At 29.6% G+C, this 20,203-nt stretch overlaps 1 protein-coding gene across 1 annotated transcript in view; it reads right to left on the bottom strand.

The window, feature by feature from the left end:
• Positions 1-12,515: 12,515 nt before the first annotated feature.
• Positions 12,516-20,203, bottom strand: part of LOC149412051 (uncharacterized) — a 29,109-nt gene continuing 21,421 nt past the window's right edge. The window contains exon 8 of the mRNA XM_089646335.1: positions 12,516-19,568. Coding sequence (XP_089502461.1) covers positions 19,140-19,568 — 429 coding nt within the window. The 3' untranslated portion in view covers positions 12,516-19,139. The remainder of the gene's footprint in view (positions 19,569-20,203) is intronic.

Here is a 20,203-nt window from a genome sequence, read left to right as displayed (position 1 = left end):
TTTAGTCCGCGGAAATAAAATTCGCTTATAAATTATTAGTCCTTTTTACAATGGCACGCAAATTGCTGGCTGCGCAAAAATCAAACCGGGTGAAGAAAAGTTCGGACTTCATCGCTTTGAAATTTCTGTAACTTATATGAGGTTTTTTTGCAAAAGAAAGACAAATATTCCCGGGTAACGAATAACCTAACAGTAGTTCTATAAACAGTAGATCTGGCATCCAAAAGAAGATGACTCTTATTTAATGAATCAAAACCAAAATTTCCTCTGAAATCATAAGATTTGTAAGTAGGTACTTAAATACCTACCTACTTAATTGTAATCCGTGTATTTTATCTAAAAAAAAATTTAATTACAAAAAGGAATTATACAATTTGTCCAAAAAATGTCTCCGCACCATCGCAATGACAGAAGAACCATGAGCGGTTTGGTACTTTTATACAAATTAGTTATGGCATAATGGATGCACCTGATTTAACTAAGCTAATAACGTTCCGAGTATCAAATCGTAACACGAGACTTCCTGAGTTGTTCTTTGTTTATTCATCTAAAACAAACTATTTAATTAATTCCCCAGTCCAAAGGCTACATAAGCTTGGAAATAAATTCACTTCATTTGATATTTGCATTTATTCGATACTAAAATTTAAATTACAAATTTATAACATTTTGTTTCGCTAACATTATCATATTATCTAATCTCTAACTTACTTTTTTATGTAAAAAATTACCATATAACTTACCTTTTCTTTTAATGTTAATTTTTTCTATTTACTCCAGGCAGATATCAATACCTTTTTCTCTTTTCTTTGTATTTGTTGTACTTACTTTTATTACAACGATTCATTTTGGTCCCATCTTATTTTTATTTTCTACTAGCTGTTCCCCACCACGTATTGCTGTAGCTCAATCTATTTGTGCAGATAGAGAAACAATAGCGCCAACAGATGGGACTGTTTAAAAAAAAAACCATGTTTGTCCAACAGATGGCGTTGTTTTTCAAAAAAAGCGTGTTTTACCTGTCACAGGTGACATTTATATAATGTAGGTATATAAAAACACAAGCGTATTCGAATGCAACTTTGTGTCAAAATTTCAAAGCAATCGGTGAAGATCTTTGGAGATTTAAGATTTTGAACAAACGAAACATTAACATTTTTATTTATGTAGATTGTTGCTATATAGATAAATTGAATTGCAAATCACATTCAGGTAGCTGTGAATAAAAAATGTATTATTTATTTTATTATTATATTAATTTGAATTGATTCAAATGCAATATGTAATGTAATTAATTTATTCTTGCTTTAAGTAAAAGCCCGAAGGGCATAAATAAATACATAACAACTTCCTTCAGTACAATAATGAAAAAATGCAAATAAGAAATTCCAAATAAACAACGATTTCACATTTGAAAAAAGACTTTACTGAAATACTAAAACGGCCACAATAATGAACCCGAAACGGAACATACAAACAAATTTACAGTTGAATTGAAACAGGACTTTACTATGTACAATCAAAAATTTCTACCATCATTAATTACTGTGCATAGATGGAGGACTTAGCTAGCAGAGGAATTGAACCCACAAAGCCCGGGTGGAAACCTGACGCATTTGTCAACTCAGCTACTGACCTACGAGTCGAAAGAAGATTTGCTTTCAAAAGTCAGAGCACCTGTTCACAGTTGATGAGATGGGTCGTTCTATGACTTGTTTTTGTGGAAGGAACTATCTGAGCATCTGATTTTCCTCTTTCATTTAATCTCAAAGCTTGCAATAACCAATCCCTTCCTTGACCCGCTTCACATTGTTACTCAGCCGGGTGGCCTTATAGTTTCCCCGTGCGTTCACTGTAGAGATAGAGAGGCTCTTATGAGAGGTGTTACATAAAAAAAGATATATAGTTTGGAGAATGGTTAACAAAATAAAATTAAAACACTTTAGTTCAACTTGCATTTTATTGACATTTTTACAATAATAATGGAAAAATTAACAAAATTCAGTAAGTATATATTGCGCGTTAAAAGAACAAACGTTAAGTTAAAATTTTGTTAAATGCAGGTTCACCAACATTAAAACACCAACCAACAACCGACCTATTCAATACCAAAATAATAATATTAATCACAACACATTTCATTGTAACAATTAAAAAGCAGGTGTTCGAAAACAACGAAAAATCAGACTTCTACTATTACAATTTCTCAAGCATTTGCTTCGTAAGAGAAGTGTTTTGAGAAAAAATTACAAGAATACTTAGGATTTTATTATTTTAGAACATTGATATAATTGTGGGTTTTTGTTTTTGCACCATTCAAAAAAAATATGGTGACAAATAGAAATAAATTTCCTACTACTAAAAACTTGAGTACATGCATATTTCTCTCCTTGCCATGAGATTTGTCCAAGCAACTAAAAAAATTAGGAATGTGTATTGGTTCATATGTACACTTCCAACAGTGACTTCCTCGCCAAACACCACTGAGAAATAGCCTTTAGTCTACTTATCGTTATTAGTGAGAAAGGGACAAGTTTATTTAATCTTCAAATGTTCAAAATGTACTGTGTTATTTTACTGATTTTAAAATTTTTTTTTAATTTTCACTGGAATAATCTGAAGTCTAACAACAAACTCGAAACGTGCTGTGTGCAAGCACCTCCTGCATTTACCTACTGTATTTGACTCAACTATGATAGGTACAAACAACATTGAAGTTGTCCTTAAAATGATCAAAATCGTCAATTGAACAATAAATGAAATTGAACTCACCGATTCAAACAGTCTGTGAATTGATTAACTCTTTAACCTGTTGAAGGCCGGAGTATAAAACAGAAAAATATTAGTGGAACCTAACGTTTCATTAGCCCAAACGATGCTAATTTTGTTTTACATACATTTTTTGAAGCATTAAGGTCAAAATGCATCGTAAATTATTCTAATAAGGATCATATTAGATTGCTCGCATGTTCTCCAGAGACCCATCGGCGTTCCACTGGCAAACTTGATGCTAGGTCTCCCGGTAATTCTTTATTTATATGCGTTCGCATGACAATTGCTGTCCGCATACAAGGCACACCAACCCAATCGCTGTGTGGTCCGCTTACAATGGTCTAACGAATTGAATTAATCAAACTTACTGTAAATATAATAAATACTGTAAATATGCACTACTGTAAATATAATAACGCAGCATAGGCTCATAATAGCATGGCAGGGAGTGAAAAACACAGCATCAAGTCTTCAAAAAAAAAAAAAAAAAAACGATGGACATAAATATTATTACTATTTTGTAGATTTACTTTGGAATAATATACGTAAATAAAATCGAAACATTGTAAATACACTGAAAATTTATACTATTGATTATGGCAATTCATTTTTGGACAATTATTTAAAATCCGTTTGAATAAATAATATTAATTTAAGAGTAATGATATTTTTCAATAGAGATAATAATTTGACAATTTTACAGAAATACTTTTAAACGCATAAACAAACAAATTTTTGGATTTAGGACTTTTTAAACTTTTATTATTGGGGAATGCTAAAGCCTTTCATGTTCTTCAGTTCTATCTTAAATCATATTATAATAAATGAACTTTTGTAAGTAAAACTAAGGCATTATTTGGTTAATAATTTAACAAGGTTGGCCTCTACGAAAAAAAAAACTTAAAATAATAATGGTTTAATCCACAAATAATTAATTAAATCTACCAAACAACTAGCAATACTAGATTTATTGACAAAAAATACACCAATATTTATTTTAGTGTCATTTGTAATCATTTTACTGAGAACATTTCATAGTAGAGTATTACAGATAAATTTTTGGGAAAATAATTTAAAAAAATGACTGAATTATATTTGAGGTTACAAAAACAAGACACAATTTAATTTTTGTAAGTTTAAGAAATTCATAATCATTGTTCTTTTGACTATCGACAAAACTTGGCAGGTTTTATTTAAAACCAATAGTTTTATTGTATTTATTAAAAGGAACTACAAATAATATTGTTAAATGATAAACTAAAATTGGAAAAGCGCTTTATATTGTTAACTTGAACCTCCCCAGCGAGGAAATAAAATATGTTGTATAAACTTAAAACACTAACAAACAAAATGCTTACAGAATTAATTAAAATATGCAATATGCAACAGGGTCACGTTGTCTTGTTAAATATAATTAAAAATAGGGATATTGCTTAAAACTAATACAACTCTAGAGAAAAACATAATAAATAGAGTTTAATTATAAAATCTGCAATTAGTAACTTAATTATTAACATTTTTTTCCCAAAATAAATAAATAAACATTTAAAATTGGGCTTTGCTAGTAAAATCAGGCTTAAAAGCTGTTATAAATAATACCAACAGGAAATATAAATTAAATATTATCTGATAAAGTGACTAAAGAAGTTGTTATTTGATACATTTAGGAGACTATTGTATGTATTTATAAATCATTCAACAATGTAAAAGATATTGGATACAGAACAATCAAATTAAGATTATAATAGGGAGATGATCCATTTGAAATATGCACAAATAAATATGATTTTAAAATTCTATTAGTAAATGTGCAACATGAGAAAAAAAATCCATTCGGAAGAAAATTAATAATAATTAATACAGCAGACCCACAACTTTTTTTCAGACATCAGACCAAAAATGTATGCAAATCACAAAAATCATTCAAATATTCCAAAGATATTTTAAAATCCTATTTTGAGTTTACAATAAATAGCTGAATAATGATCTTCAAACGTCACTCTCAACTTATTCAAAGAAATACCTCCAAGAAAGAAAACAGGTAACAAAAGCTGAAATCTGAGTATCGGAAACAATTAAAAACAATCAAGGTGTTCCACAAGGATTCGTATTAGGTTCAATCTTGTTTATAATTTACATATTATGCATATACATTTATCTATGTATTATTTTTATTGATTTAAGTGGTCAGGTGAGTATTTAACAGTATGAAATATTATCTCTCGAAATGAATCCCAAATTATTTCCTGTAAAAATAATGTTTGCTTACAAGTGCTCAAGAACAAAAATAATGTTTGCTTACAAGGGCTGAGAACAAAAATAATGTTTGCTTACAAGGGCTCAAGGACAAAAATTAGGTCATAAAAGCGTACTGACTGCTGTACTTATTAAATTTAAGATTGATTAATAAAAAATACTAATTGAGCGAGAAAATTATCAGTGTCATATTTCCAGTTAAGAAATTCAAATGCATTTATAAAGTCAAGTGATTTTTTGATTGCACAGTCAAAACTACAATAAGAATTGCACAATAACCTTATATTTAATTCACAAATTGACAAATTATTATGTTCATTGCACAAAATTATCAACAGTGTTTTAATCAGCCATCATTTTTAAATTTCGCCATGAAAATTAGGACAACTCAAAATTTCACATAATTTGGCCTTTGGTTAATTTTCAAAAAATATGACTTGAGTTTATCGAGATTCTACTAAATAGACATTATGTTAAAATTGATGCTAAGTATCCCAAGAGATCACCCAAATCCAAATGTGTATATTTTGGAAAACAAAATACATAATATCAATGGTACATCCTTATAATTACTAATTTTTCAAAAATAATAATTTTTTTTAATTGTGACTTTTAGGTGATCAGTTTAAGCCAATGAAAATCTAATAATAAATAGTTAAAAATATATATTTTATAATTATATATATTAAGAAAAAATCATCAAATTATTATGCTTAGAGTCAAAATTTAATATTATTATACTTAGGAAAATAATAAGATAGATTTGTTAATAGTTATGATTAATACCCTTAGATGGCAGAATTTGTCAATAATCTATCTAAACTTAAAACTAATAATAATGCATGGATAAAATTAGAAAAACTAAATTGATAGGTTTATTTAAACAGGTGACCTTTTTAAAAAGCAAACACATTCCACAACCCAAAACCTAAAAACTACCAATTATAATAATGAACCAAAAGCAAAATAAATAAATAATATTATAGGCATCAATAACTAGCTGCATTTATTGAACATACATTTTTTTGTCTTAACTACCAAACATTTAGTTAATTGTCTTAACAATATGTAACACACTTTGATGATTACAAGCCTAAGTCGTCCAATTCCATGAATTACTCCAATAAGGGAAATGATATAAGCATAGTTCTGCACAAATTCAAATGAATTAAATAGAAAACAAAACATCCAATTCAAAGTTCTATATTTAAAATATCCAGAATACTGTTTATATAAAACAATTTTTAGAAAAATTAACTAATCATAGAAATACATATTTTATAATTCACAGAATGTAATTCCGCAAAAGCGACATTTTTATCAAAAATTGATATTTTAATGCCATTCAATTCGTAATCATTTTATCAGATTATGTTCATTCAGGGAATGTGGAATATTTTTTGGGCAATATGTAACACCGCTTCCAAGAACAATACACCATACGTATCATCCTTTTTTGTCCCTCCTGAACAATTTATTATATTTAAAATTTTTCCGTTTTTCGAGCTGTAAATGTAACAAACATCCACCATGTAAGAAAATAATTTTAAAAAGGTCTGCAACCAACTTGGCTGTGAGATTAAACAAATTTATACATATTTTTTATTGAGTTATATCCTTAATGTTATTTATTAATCTGGAGTAATAATTAATTTAAAGTTATAAAAATAGTTTACATTTATTATTTTAAATTCTAGAAAATGGGATTGGATATTTATTGCTAGTTGAATTCTGCAGAACTATGCACAATTACTCCGATAATAAATTATCTCAAGATTTGAAAAACAGCAATAATTATTTTACACATCGATAGATTAATAATAAAACTAGAAATGGAGCTTTCAGTAATTAATAAATTTGCACTTTCTGAATTAGGAAGTTTAACTAAAATGGAGAAAACAACATACATGAACGAAAATCGTAAAAAAATTCATCAGAGTGAACAGTATTTTATTGATTATGTAAAATCACACCAAGAACACAGAATTAATTTATTTTACGTCTGTTTTATTTAAATTTCATCTCTAGTGATCTGTACATCAACACTTTTCCTAACGTTTCCTTTAAAATCTAGCAAGAATCTATCTACATTCTTCTAATTATTATTACAACTAGCAAATTCTTAGATATCATATAATTACCACAGCAAATATTTTAACATTTATAAGGTTAACTTCAGATAAGGACCCTTTTGGTCACACAAGATTACAATCATTTAATAGTTCAAGTCATCCATCACATGGGGGACATTGCAAAGTATTAATAGGGATTCATGTTAATACGTATTACGTGCCATGTGATTTCTTACTTTAACAGCGCTAAGTCTTATTATATTACCAGGGGATTACGATCAATAATGAATAGACCCAGTACATTACATGTGATATTCATCCAAGTCCGTATAAGATACAATATAATATGCATCAAATAGCTTCCGATACGGTTTGGTACTTTTGGTATAAATTATTCATTTACAAAGATAGAAAGACAACGTCTTGACCGAGGGTGAAATAATGGATTAATAAATTGATAGTTGTGATAAGATTGGTTATTATAGAAAGGCATTGAGAAATATAAATATATATATTTAGTATATTATTATTATTACAAATAGGATAATAAAATAATACAATATGATAAGTTTTAATCCTCGAGTTACACATTGTGAAAATTATGAATATTATTGTTCCCACAAAATTAAACCATTCTCTCTGCGTAACACCGGCATTATTAATTATTCATAAATATTTTGGTGTTTACATATAACTAGGATTCATACAACTCCATTTTGGTGAAAGAAATTTGGTGTTCATTACATACATAATTACAAAATTGCAAAATAAAAACTTTTTATTGGATGTGTAAGGTTTCAGAACAATTATTTTTAACACTAGGTCTTTTAAAAATATGGATTCTTTCGACAAAAGCAATAAATTAAAAATAATGTACTAATATTAGATCCTTTGGTGCACAAATATGGCGTACCCAAATTTGTAACACTGAATATAATAAAAGTTGTTTTATTGTATTCATAGATAGCCTATAAAAATTGTTTTTGTGAAGGTTTTATTTGCCAAAATAATGCTCTCCTACAACAAGCTTTTTTTTTAGTTTTTAATTCTCTAATTCTTTTTCAATTCCAATATAGTATGTTGAAACAATTTAAAACTTTTTCTGTTTATTTTTTGACCATGTCGGGTTTCAGCTTATTATAGCCATCTTCAGACCAGTGCAATTATTCCTTAAACTATGGTTTATATACATTACATTTAAGGGGGGGGGGGGGGTTAACAGGAAAGTTTTATAACAATTATATGGATTTTCCCATCTTTTCCCAGCTGAATTTCCAATAATTTTACATACATACATGTTTTACATTGGAGTAGAAATGGACTCTTAATTTAAGAAAATACATATTTTTAGAACATGCAATATTATAGCGAATTTTAAGAGTTTACTGAGTTCAAGGAATAATTGTACCAGTCCGAAGGTAATAAGCTGAAACCGGTAACGGTCAAAAAATAAAATAATTTTTAAAAATTGTTTACATAAATATATCTATCATCAGAGTACATGTTCAGAACTATTAAATTTCTCATTCAAGCATTCAAGTCAGATGATATATACCAACACTACAATAAACAATAACAAGAAATGCGTTTCCATCCTCATTATTGCTGATAACGACCATTCACAAGAAAGGCACTGAGATAGATGATAAAACCTCTGCACCAAAGTTAATTTACAAAAGAAATCAGAGATTTTATAAGCCAAATATTCATGAATTCAAATGGATAACTTTGGCAATGTGAAATGCTCAATTCAATGAATATTAAAATTGTATTTTAATATTATTCTTAGTTATCACATTATCATTCTGAACTTGAAAATCAATTGAGATCTTAAAAAAATAATCATAGTTTGTGCGTTGAAAAGCAATTATTAATTTAAATATGTTTTTTTAGGTTATATTTAAATCTCTTTATGGTTGTCTTTATTTGAGCATAGACACATTTAACAATTAAGTGTATTTGAAAAACTTTAATAATAATATAAAACATAACAAAAAAAGCATGTAGGTACTATATCATTTAAGATTTATTTTAAAATAAGCAAATTTACTGTAATTTCAGCTGGATGTATATTAATTATCTAGCAGAAAATTATGCAAAATAAATATTTTTACTAAATGCAGTTTTGTAATTATTTTGCTATGGAACAAAATTTATTACAATATTTTCACCTGTTTAAATTTTCAGCGTAATGTATTAAAAACAAATTAATAAATAATATGTCTTTAGCATAAAGCGGACAGTATACAGACGTATGTAATAAGTTCGTTATCAATTGGACCCAATGTGTGTTAAATACATACATATATACATAATATTTAGACGAAATGCATGGATAAGTAGTATTTTTGACAAGTATATATATATTATTGTTTGGTTAGGAAATAAATTCGGTCAGACATAATATTGTATTATATGTTATATTTATATCACCGATGGGATCAGGTAGTTAGACTTAGTTTATAACATTTATGGGGTACTTCACCACCTCCGAGAAAACTGTTGAGTATCTACTCGTCAAGTAACTTTAATCACAAGTTTAACAAGGATGTAAAAACAAGACTTGAAGGGCGGTGTTACTCTGCAATGGTGAAATGGATGATGGACGCTACTCGACGAGTAGCGCTTACCGATTTTACTCGGATGTGGTGAAATACCCCCTTAGATTAAAATCACACTTTGCGTTTAGTAGGGATATGAATGCAAAGAGAATAATTTATTATTAACTATTATTATAATTGATATTAATTATATTGGCAGCCAGATCAAAAGCATCCACTGAAGCCGTTAACCGGTTGGATTTAATGTTGGAGAAAACACAGGAAACCGTTATTTGTGGCAATGAAAATTATCACATATCGAGGTCTGGTAAGTATGGTGGCTAGACTTACGTACATTGCTATCATTTGATTAAAGCTAACTATATCAAGGCGTTAATTTTTTAAGAATTATGGAGAACAAAATTTACCTACCATCATTTTGAAATGATTACTTCAGAAATTTTAGGTGTCAAAATTTTTTAATTAATATTTGTACTATTCGAAACAATAATCGGTAATTTTATCAATATATTTGTGAAAGAAAACTGAATGAAAACATTATTTATGTATGTTTAAAAATAATAATAATGTTTGGTGGAGATTAATTTGTCTTTCCTTCTATACCCACTCAGGCGATTTTTGGCGTATTATGGCAAATTTACAAAAATGTTTTGAGCGATCGCTTGTCATAATGTACCAAATTTATAGAACCTAAAAATATGGGATAGACGGCGAAATCTAGGTGGATTTATTGGCTTTAAACCGCTGTAAGCAGGGTTCATATGTTTCCATATTAATATTTTAAGAAACAATACTAATTAAATAATATGGTAAATGCATCCATAAACAACCAATCGCTCGAGTGGATACCCCATCAAATACGGAATATGAATCACATCAATTTTTTTATAATTTTCAAATATTAAATAAATTATATTTCTAAATACAATGACTTACGGAGATACATGCATACAATATAAATATGCATTAAAAGCAATTAATTTCAGATATAAATAAAAAAAGGTACTTTTATAAAAAATATGGAATAAATTATGCACGCTACAGATTATCTGTTATAGATAATTTCTCAATAGTTGTACAGTATTGATGTCAACTTGTTTTTCCAAAATACATATATGTGATATTTTCATGATAAAATCTGTTCTGATGTTTTCTCCAATCAAATTACAAATATAATATACGCATCTATACCATTTATCAAGCTTTATATTGTAAACATTGAATAAAATACCGAGCAAATTAAAACATTCATTAATAATATCAATTATTATCAAATTGTACGTTGATTTGAAGGATCGAAACGAAGCTCCACAATACATCCAAGATGTACTAGTAACCGTACGTAACAACAATATTTTTTAAACTACAATATGACATTCATAAGTATTCATTAAGCACAGGTTTGAAATTAAATATATTCTAATATTTAAGGTATCACAACTATCCATCCCACATATCACTACCGACAAATGACTAACAATTAAATTCATTTTATTTGTTGTGGGTATTTATTAAAACCAGCAACATTTTAATGCTTCGATTCCATCCAAACACTCCATTATGATTTGGCTCGTAATATACTACAGTTGAAGCGCACTAATCTGAAACTTGAGAGGTCTGCTGCAACCTTCGGTAATCCTCCGTCAGGTATATGAGTCAGGGTGAGAGTTTTTAAAACTGCGCCTCAGAAATCAAAAGGTCCAAATCCAATTTTTTTCTTTGTAAGAATGAGTTATGTATGAGACCGCTTTCGTTTTATTTTCAGTATCAACACAGCCGTGTAAGATAGAATTATTAGTGAGATTCATCTGTATTATTATTATTGAGCGACAAATTTCTAACGGCAGTTAAATTTTTTTTAATTCCATCAAAACACAATCTGTTATTATTTGGCTAAAAAAATACTATGTTTAATATTTTCAACAAGGGTTTTCATGTATGTATTTAATAACGGCCCAGTGTTTTTTATTACTACTTCTCGTATTGCCTTTTTCTTAACAAACAATTATTTCTCCGAAACTTACTAATTTCGACTAATGTTATTTTAGAATCATTATCAGATATCACACCAAAGTAATCTCAGATGGAATTTCTTTAGAATGGGAATATTAAGTTACTCTCATTTGGTTACTACAGAAGTACGGAAATAGAAATACAAATACTTGGACTATAATGTTCATCTATTATAATATCTAAAACACTGATGCACGGGCAAACACTGTAGTTATGTAATAATGCTGTCTATCCTCACTAAGTATACAGCGGCAAATCAAAGAAAGATACAGTGTTAGAATTAGCTATTTTACATTCATCGAGAGAACCACTATGACCGTTAACCACCGAGCATATTATCTCTATTATTGTATCACTAACTAATGTAGCAGAGTTAGGATAAATTGTGTCAAAACCAGCGTTGGCTAGTGTTATTCTCATAATATTACTGCATACTAATATTCTGAGATATCGTAAATAAATATCACGACATTGAGAACAGATTAAATAAATTAATATTGAGCGTACAAAATAAATGCCAGATTTGTTAAATTTTACAAATGGATAAAAATAGTCACATTTTCAAACCTCAATGCAATTGTATTGAGCCTTCGATAAAATAAAACACACATTGTAACAGGTCATTTAAAAAGTTTACGAAAATTGATTGAAAATATATCAATTTATTATAATTATTATATAATTTTTTTGACACGTCGGACAAATCATCTGTCTAAAAGGTGTTATGTATTATATTTGCTAATCTAGAAAGTTCATAAGAATGCAAAAGTTTAGATCCATATTATCTTCTAAAACATCGATGTTATTATATATATTATTATAATTTTTTTTTTGTTTTTTGTTTTATTAATTTATAATTATATGGTGTGCTACACACAGATTGCACGGACTCTAACATACTCAGCTCATTCTCTAGCAAAAGGAACCACACACAGGATACGGTATATAAAAAATTGGTCAACATTTATAGCACACAATATTTAGAGATTGTCTCCTAGATTAAGCTAGTTAAAAACATTTATAAGAATCTTTACACTGTCCCAAATTAGTACGGGAAGTTATTACTGTGTAATATGTTTTGTTTGTGATATATCAGTAATAAGGATAATAATAACGGGTAGCATTTCTAGTTTAAATTCGATTTCGGTTGTCGTGAATTGAAGTTTTACATATTCGATAATATTGTATTTTTAGACCGAAATGATATATTTTTAATAAATATTATTCTATTTCAAACTTATTGCTTAAATATCGTTATAAAGCGGTAAAAACATCAATATTTGCATTTTGAAATATAACGCAGGTGACTAATAAATTACATATCTGTAATTTAAATATTTGTATTGTTTAAGGCAATGCACCTCGGCGTGTAACATTCAGAATCTGGCGAAATCATGTACTCCTTACGCAGATGGCGATAAGGTTGAAATTCACGCTTAACACCGATGCCTGTTTTAAAAAAACATTAACAAAATGCTCGTTTTATTTTATTCTGTGAAGTTCAGGCACAAATATTAAAAATTTTCATATCATAATCTAAAGAACTTAATTTGCCACATTATACAATAAAATATACCATACCTGAAAAGGGGTTCGTAAGTAAGAAATTTAGCATTTCAAAGCATTTTTACTATAATTTTTTCTAGGCAATAAAATGCTCGATTATGACAAAGGCCAAGTTGTTCCATAATATTTCTAAGTGATCAAATTTTCAAATGAAAAACACATGCTTTTGCATTTTCGAAGTGCATCACCTTAAAACTAATAAACGTAATTATTTTTCTATTTTTATAATTTTTACAGCGGTACAATTTTTAGTAAATCTTCATGCGTGGATTTTTGATAAATTAGATCAATGATTTAGTAGTGGGTAGTAAGTACCATTGTACAAAGGATCACTCTAGAGCAGTAACTCCCAAAGTGTAGGCGATAGTTGAGTTTGTGGAACCAAAAGGTATGGAAATCACTGGTAAAGAATTAAATTATTAATTTTGTTCGATAAATAAATGTTTGTGTTCGTAGGTAATATATTTTATTTGTACAGTGAGTATTGTCTGAGGATTTTGAAAAAAAATTATATAAGTATTATTTATGAGAATTGTTACATCTTTTAAAAGAATGCTACCAATGTTACATTATTAGAAATATCGATTCATTGAAAAATAAAACATCAGATGAACAGAGAATGGGCACATTGATCTATTTGTTAAATGAGATTATTGATTCAGTGACCTGTTTTTTACGTCTCAAGTCCACCCAGTTTATTTTATCTCAATGCAAAATTCAATTTGAAACATCGCAACGAGCAAAGACAATTATTGTAATAATACAACCGTTTTTCAATCATGGTAACTAGCTTGGTGTCAAAACCTTATATTAAATTTGTTATGGATGGCAAATTTGCAAGCACATATCATTGAAGAATATTAGCTGCAGGACAAACCTTATAATTTTTTTTTAATTCCACAATTAATTTGCAAGATTAAGAATATTATTTAAATTTCAATTAACATTTCAACCCTTGAATGCGATAAACAAACTGTACCTCCCATCCCTTAAGTAACACCAATGCAACAAAAATCGCTTTTATGTATCTTGGAGATATTTTGTTATATTGCTAGGCATTAGGCAACTCTATACATAATATGATTGTTTGACGGAAATGTTTTTTTTTCAGATCGTAGACTACAGTTTCAAGCAAAGTTTCAATTCTGAATGATAGTATTTTTCCAGGGTGATACTGAGAGTATCTACCACTATGGAACGTGCTGCAAGTAAACTAAGTATACAATATTTACAATTTAGTCGATCTAACTTCTCAAGTGTCAAAAGTACCAATCGGATATTAAAAAATTGTATCCATAACTGCCGGCGTATCCAATATTGGTAATCGGTCAACAATACTCTATATTGTTTAGTTTTTAACTGTAGGCACCACAGAGGTGAGAGCTCGGCATTTCAAAGGGTTAAAAGGATGAAAGTATTTTTTTTTAATTGTATTAATTATTTTGCATTTAAAATCAATTTATTATTATTATAGCAAGCGGATATATTTAAGCTACGCCATCCCGATTAAAATTTCATTGCAATTTCGGATTATCACAGAATGTTTTACATTGTCTAGTCACGCATTCAAATTCTTTAAGACGTCACATTTTAAATATCTATTTGACTTTGGCCCTGCTTTGTGACAATAAGAAAATTTAAATAATTATATATTACCAATTAAAAACTAAAACTAAATTACAAGTTGTTGGCATATTGCGACAAAGGGGAAAAAATTAAACAGTTGAACGATGGCTACCCATATTTAGGTCTCATTGCTCCAGGCCTTAAGCGATGGCTGCCTAAATTTTGACAATTTTTCGGAATTTATTTTAAAATTCAAAATTTTTATAAAACCTGCAAATACCGGCTTCAAACCACAGTAAGCAGTTTACATGTTTCAATATTAATATTCAGAGGTATGATTGTTTTAGTGAGCGCGGCCGAATCCAAAAGTGAATGCCTGGAAATCTCCATCGCTCAAGGTATTTATTTTGTAAATATCCCGTCGCTCGAGTGGATAATTGACTTGTGTGAAGGTTAATAAATACTTTGAATGGGATACAGAAGCTGCTAATAACGTTGTAGATATATTTTTTCTAAATTAAAAATTATAGGGTGAAAATTGTGGCTTACAACTGTAATTTTGTAATTTCAACATTTTCTAAAATTGTGTTATGTGGGGATATCTTGAAACATTCTATAAAACACTGGGTATATTTAAGGTGATCCTTTAAGCTTTACCTAGCATTTCTGACGTTTATATGATAGCAGTTGTACACGGCACTTTTTGTGACTTTCATACGTTTTTGACGAAAATGAATTTGTGTATAGCGTTAAAAGTTAAAGTTTAAAAAGCAAAGGAGTTAATTACGTATATGAAATGCAATAATAAATTAGAATATGTAAATAAATAACACATATTGACAAATAAATTACAAACCAACGCGTGGCATTTTACTGTTTTTTTCACGCTACGAAAGCTGTCTTCTAACACCTGGTAGAACTTCCGACGAAATCCATGCAATCGATTTAACAACGTAGCCAATAGAGAATAATTCACATTTAAAGCGGTGACTTAAAATTCACTATTGGCGGAATATAATAATATGTAAAAATATTTTAAGCACCTGAATAAATATGCTCACATATAATATAAAATATTTACGTTAAAAATAAGTACACAGAGATAAAGGTATTCCCGACAAGTGTTAGAAATTTCTAAAAATTAAGTTGTCGGTAGGTAAATATTATTCTTAAATTTTACAAGTGATATTATTATACTATAAATATATCTTTTGTCCTATTCGTCACATATAAAGAATTATTGTTACATGGCTAATCTACGATTCTCTAGCTTTTCACGACTAATACACTCATATTTTGTTTTAATTTAATAGTACAATGATAGTTGGTATTACAAACTATTCACTAAATTCACAGAACACAAATTAGTTGAGACGTTCATTCGGTGATACTCATTCACAAACATTACTTCTGGTAAGTATGCATATTCCCAAAACCCTAGATTGTGATAAACTGCAATGTACCTAGAGCGCAACATGCAGTGTGAAGACTAACGGCCCTCAATGGTAGCAAATTACTTCGTTTGGTTCTAAAAGGCGCCTTTGAGAAAACCTGTGTTCAATCCAGTTTGTCTAATGTTTTCACAATTTGAAATATCGTTTTCTCGCAACATGCGCTGGTGGTAGTCGCTACATTGACCCGTGACTTTCGTATATAGATGAAAAATGGATTCAAAATGCAATGGCTTCACATACCATATTATATGTACTGCTTTGTTTGCGAGGCATATTATTTTCTTCGGGAATCTAGGTTAAAACCCACATTGATCGATTTGGGAACAAACCAGGTGGCAAACAAGGTAATATTTAAATTCACGTCTCAAAAGGCTTAGCTTTGTCACTAACAATTTGGCAAACTTTAAAAAGGGGATTGGTCTTTTCACTAGACTTAGGATAAAATTTATAAAGAGACAATCTTTCCTACATTTCAAAGGTTGATTTGCTTACAAATATGTTAAGGATAGTATTCTTAGAACTATATAGATTTCATACCATAGCTAACAGTATTCTGTCTCTAAAAGACAAGCACAATTCCTATGCCTTCTTGTGGCGCTTAATCACATTGCTAGGCAAACTTTTGTAGCTAAAACATGCTCAAACATGTTCAGACATGCTAGATCATATTCAACCATGTTCAATCGTGATAAGTCATGCTTCACGCTTTCCAGAAAGTATGTCGATCATTTGTGCAAAAGTTTAAAGGAAGAGTTGCGGATAGACGAATTTCTAACATATTATTTGAACAAATGGGACAAGAATTTAATTTTTCAGTCTTTGAAAATGGCAGATACGTAATATGAGATAAAGATTAAGAAAATGTGATTAAATTAAACACAAGGCAAAAGCTAGACTCTTAAATGCAATTTAGCATTTGGATAACATTGTTCTTTTTAGAATTTAAAAAATGCGAGACATTCAGTGAAACCTTATTTTTACACATCAAAAACAATTAAAATGATTCCTCTCTTAGCGGGGATATGATGTGGGTCTTGGAAATTGAAATTTAAGACGATTTGTCAAGTTTTTTTCCACTCCGTGCAAAATTTAAAAATAAAGTTTCAGTATAAACAGACAAGCTATAAGGATTTAGAAGAATTATGTATAACGTTGATCGCACACAGTCAAAGCTTTGCTTGCAAACGAGCTATCTCTCTTCTCTAAACATCTTCCGTTTTAAAACTACTCAACTCACATTAAAACTGACGTCAGTCTTGGAAAGTACACAACGTTTCTCTATCACGCTGACGGAGCTCGGAACAATCCGCCTGTCCGATCCCAGTCGATAAAAACGCCGGATACAATAATAATATTTACTTAAATTTTTTAGAGTACGTACAATTTTATTTTTAATAAAATATAGACACGCAACATTCAGTACTAACATTCTAACAGCAGGACTTATAAATACTAATATTCATTTTATTAAATTTTCTACATAGTAAGATCCCTTTGAACTCGGACGTAAAGAAATTGCAAATGGCTATAATTAATCAATTAATAAATACTTAAAGCGCCGTCGGGTGCAAGATTCCGAAACAATAATTAGAATAACACATGTAATATATTATTAAAAGCTCTGTCAAACAATATTATTATTATTATAAATATCATTTTATACATCAAACGGCGAGAATTAATTCAACAAATACTCACTGGTGCCAACCGAAAGCCTAGTAGAGCTCATTACGAGCCTGGGTAGCAACAACAATCAGGGGATAATGTATTATATATATCACAATAGCAGGGAACATACCTATTGTCATGGACATATAAGGTAACATACACATACGCACATATATAGACGCACTCAAACTATGCAACGGAATTGGGGTATTTTCACAAATGAGGGATACTTTTCAAAATGTAGACGTAATTTTATTATTTTTCCTAATTTATCGAATTTAGAAACTGTAATTGAGTCGTCGACTTGCAAAACCCGCTCTGGAATCTTTCGGAAATCTGTAGACGTCACAAGATACTGTTTGGAACACTTTGAATATATATTTTATGATAATGAATAAAATTATTCTTTTGATATTTAGTGAAAATATTAATAATTTATTTATTTTCAATTTGCTTAAGCAGTTTTTGTGAATATATCAGAACCGGCAGAAATTTCCAAAGCAGGTTCATATGATAGGATCCGCCCATACAGTTTACCGCTAACAACAACTGCAACTGGGACCCGGGAGTGCTTAGAAAGTTAGTTGCTGTCAGCAATTTTAAAAAATTATTTGTCGACATAAAAATACCATTTTATCCAAAAAAAATTTTCAGAATTAACAAAACTGCGAAAATACCCTTTTACGTGCACTTCGTGTCGAAACTAGACACGAAGTATGCACCAAATCCATACATTTCATATTGAAACTGCATATGAAGTACGCAGCCAGCATATTAAACCGATGCGGACGAAATTAACCTTATGTAATAATTCCTGATCTACTTCTCGTTATTGACATGTTTCATTTGGTAGATATATATGGATATGTAAATTGCACATTTTACTATAATCAATTCAAACATGCCTGGTCAATGGAGCAATCCTAATATTGCATTTACATAAACATTACAATAATCATTACGACTGCACAAACCCTCTAATCATTTACTGACAAACTTGCAAAATGACCCAATTCAAATTATGGAAAAAATGCACTAATTAATTAAATCATTCTACATAAATTTGAAACTTTATAATTCAAACAATCTGAAATTCAATAAATTCATAGGTTATTAATTCAGACATTTATATTTCAGATACACTACCAAAACTATATAAAATCTTTGATCTAAATTGCAAGTTCTACAGTTTTATCACCGAAAGTAATATTTTACTTAATCGGAGCGGCCGTAACGTAGTTGTTATTATGATTGGCTTTGGTCAGGTGGCGACCCTGACCGTGCGTTCCGTGATTTCCATTAACTTCAAATTTACCACGCTCCATATTGCAGAGTGGCTGATTGAACCGGTTGCGTTCGTTCTGCATGTATTGCATTCCATTTGTGCGGCCGCTGATGACCTTATTGTTCCTGGTATACTGAAGAGAACTGTTCTTGGTTTCTGGGGACTTGACGACTGGACTTACCGGACCTGTCGCAGGTTTCTTGACGAGGAGTTCCGATGAGTTGGAGACCACCGCAGAGTTCAGGCTTGGAACTGGAGATGTTTGAGCTTTCGGAACTTCGGTGATTGAAGATTTTAGAGTCACAGGCTGGGGTTTTGGTATCGCTGGTGTTGTGGCAGCTTTCTGTTCTTTGGGCTGAAAGGAAAAATAAATTTAAAAAAAATTGTATCTTTCAATTATTTGGTTAACCCTTACAGACCGTATCTATATTTGGAAATACATTGATTTAGAGAATTTTTTCCTCCCTATCTAGAGTGAATAAAGATCAAAGATTTTTATTTTCCAGTACTGGCTTTGTGTACTATTTTTTTGTAGTATTCAAGCTACTTATTCAGGCAATATAGCAGTCCCAGAGAGAGGTTGTAGGTGACATCATCTTCTCTCATTTTCGTTTTCGTACAAGACATATGAGAAGGAAGAGTTTATGTAGGCATTTTAGGGTGATCGTCGATGATGACATGTACAACCTATTTCTGGGACAAAAATAGCCGTGTTAATAGTTTGACAGGTGATTTTGCTCATTTTCAACCTTCACTGTTCATGTTTTTTATATGCTCATCATCACTGTTTCATGTTTTTTATATGCTTAAATAGCTAGAAAATCTTAATTTTTTTTTTGCATACATTAAACGTTAATCTAAGTTGATTTTTAAACTTTAACAAACTAACAATTATGTGTAGTAAATAAATGGAAATGGATGGAAAGTAAATGGCGTTAGTGATTTCTTGCAGCCAAGAAGTATTGAATTGAATTCCGTAAGTGTAAACTT

Source organism: Hesperophylax consimilis, chromosome 24 (assembly GCF_061612785.1).
Source record: "Hesperophylax consimilis isolate HC1 chromosome 24, BYU_Hcon_1.0, whole genome shotgun sequence".
Lineage (NCBI taxonomy): Eukaryota > Metazoa > Arthropoda > Insecta > Trichoptera > Limnephilidae > Hesperophylax > Hesperophylax consimilis.
Note: the sequence above shows the minus strand (reverse complement) of the source record. Positions and strands in the feature narration are given on the sequence as shown.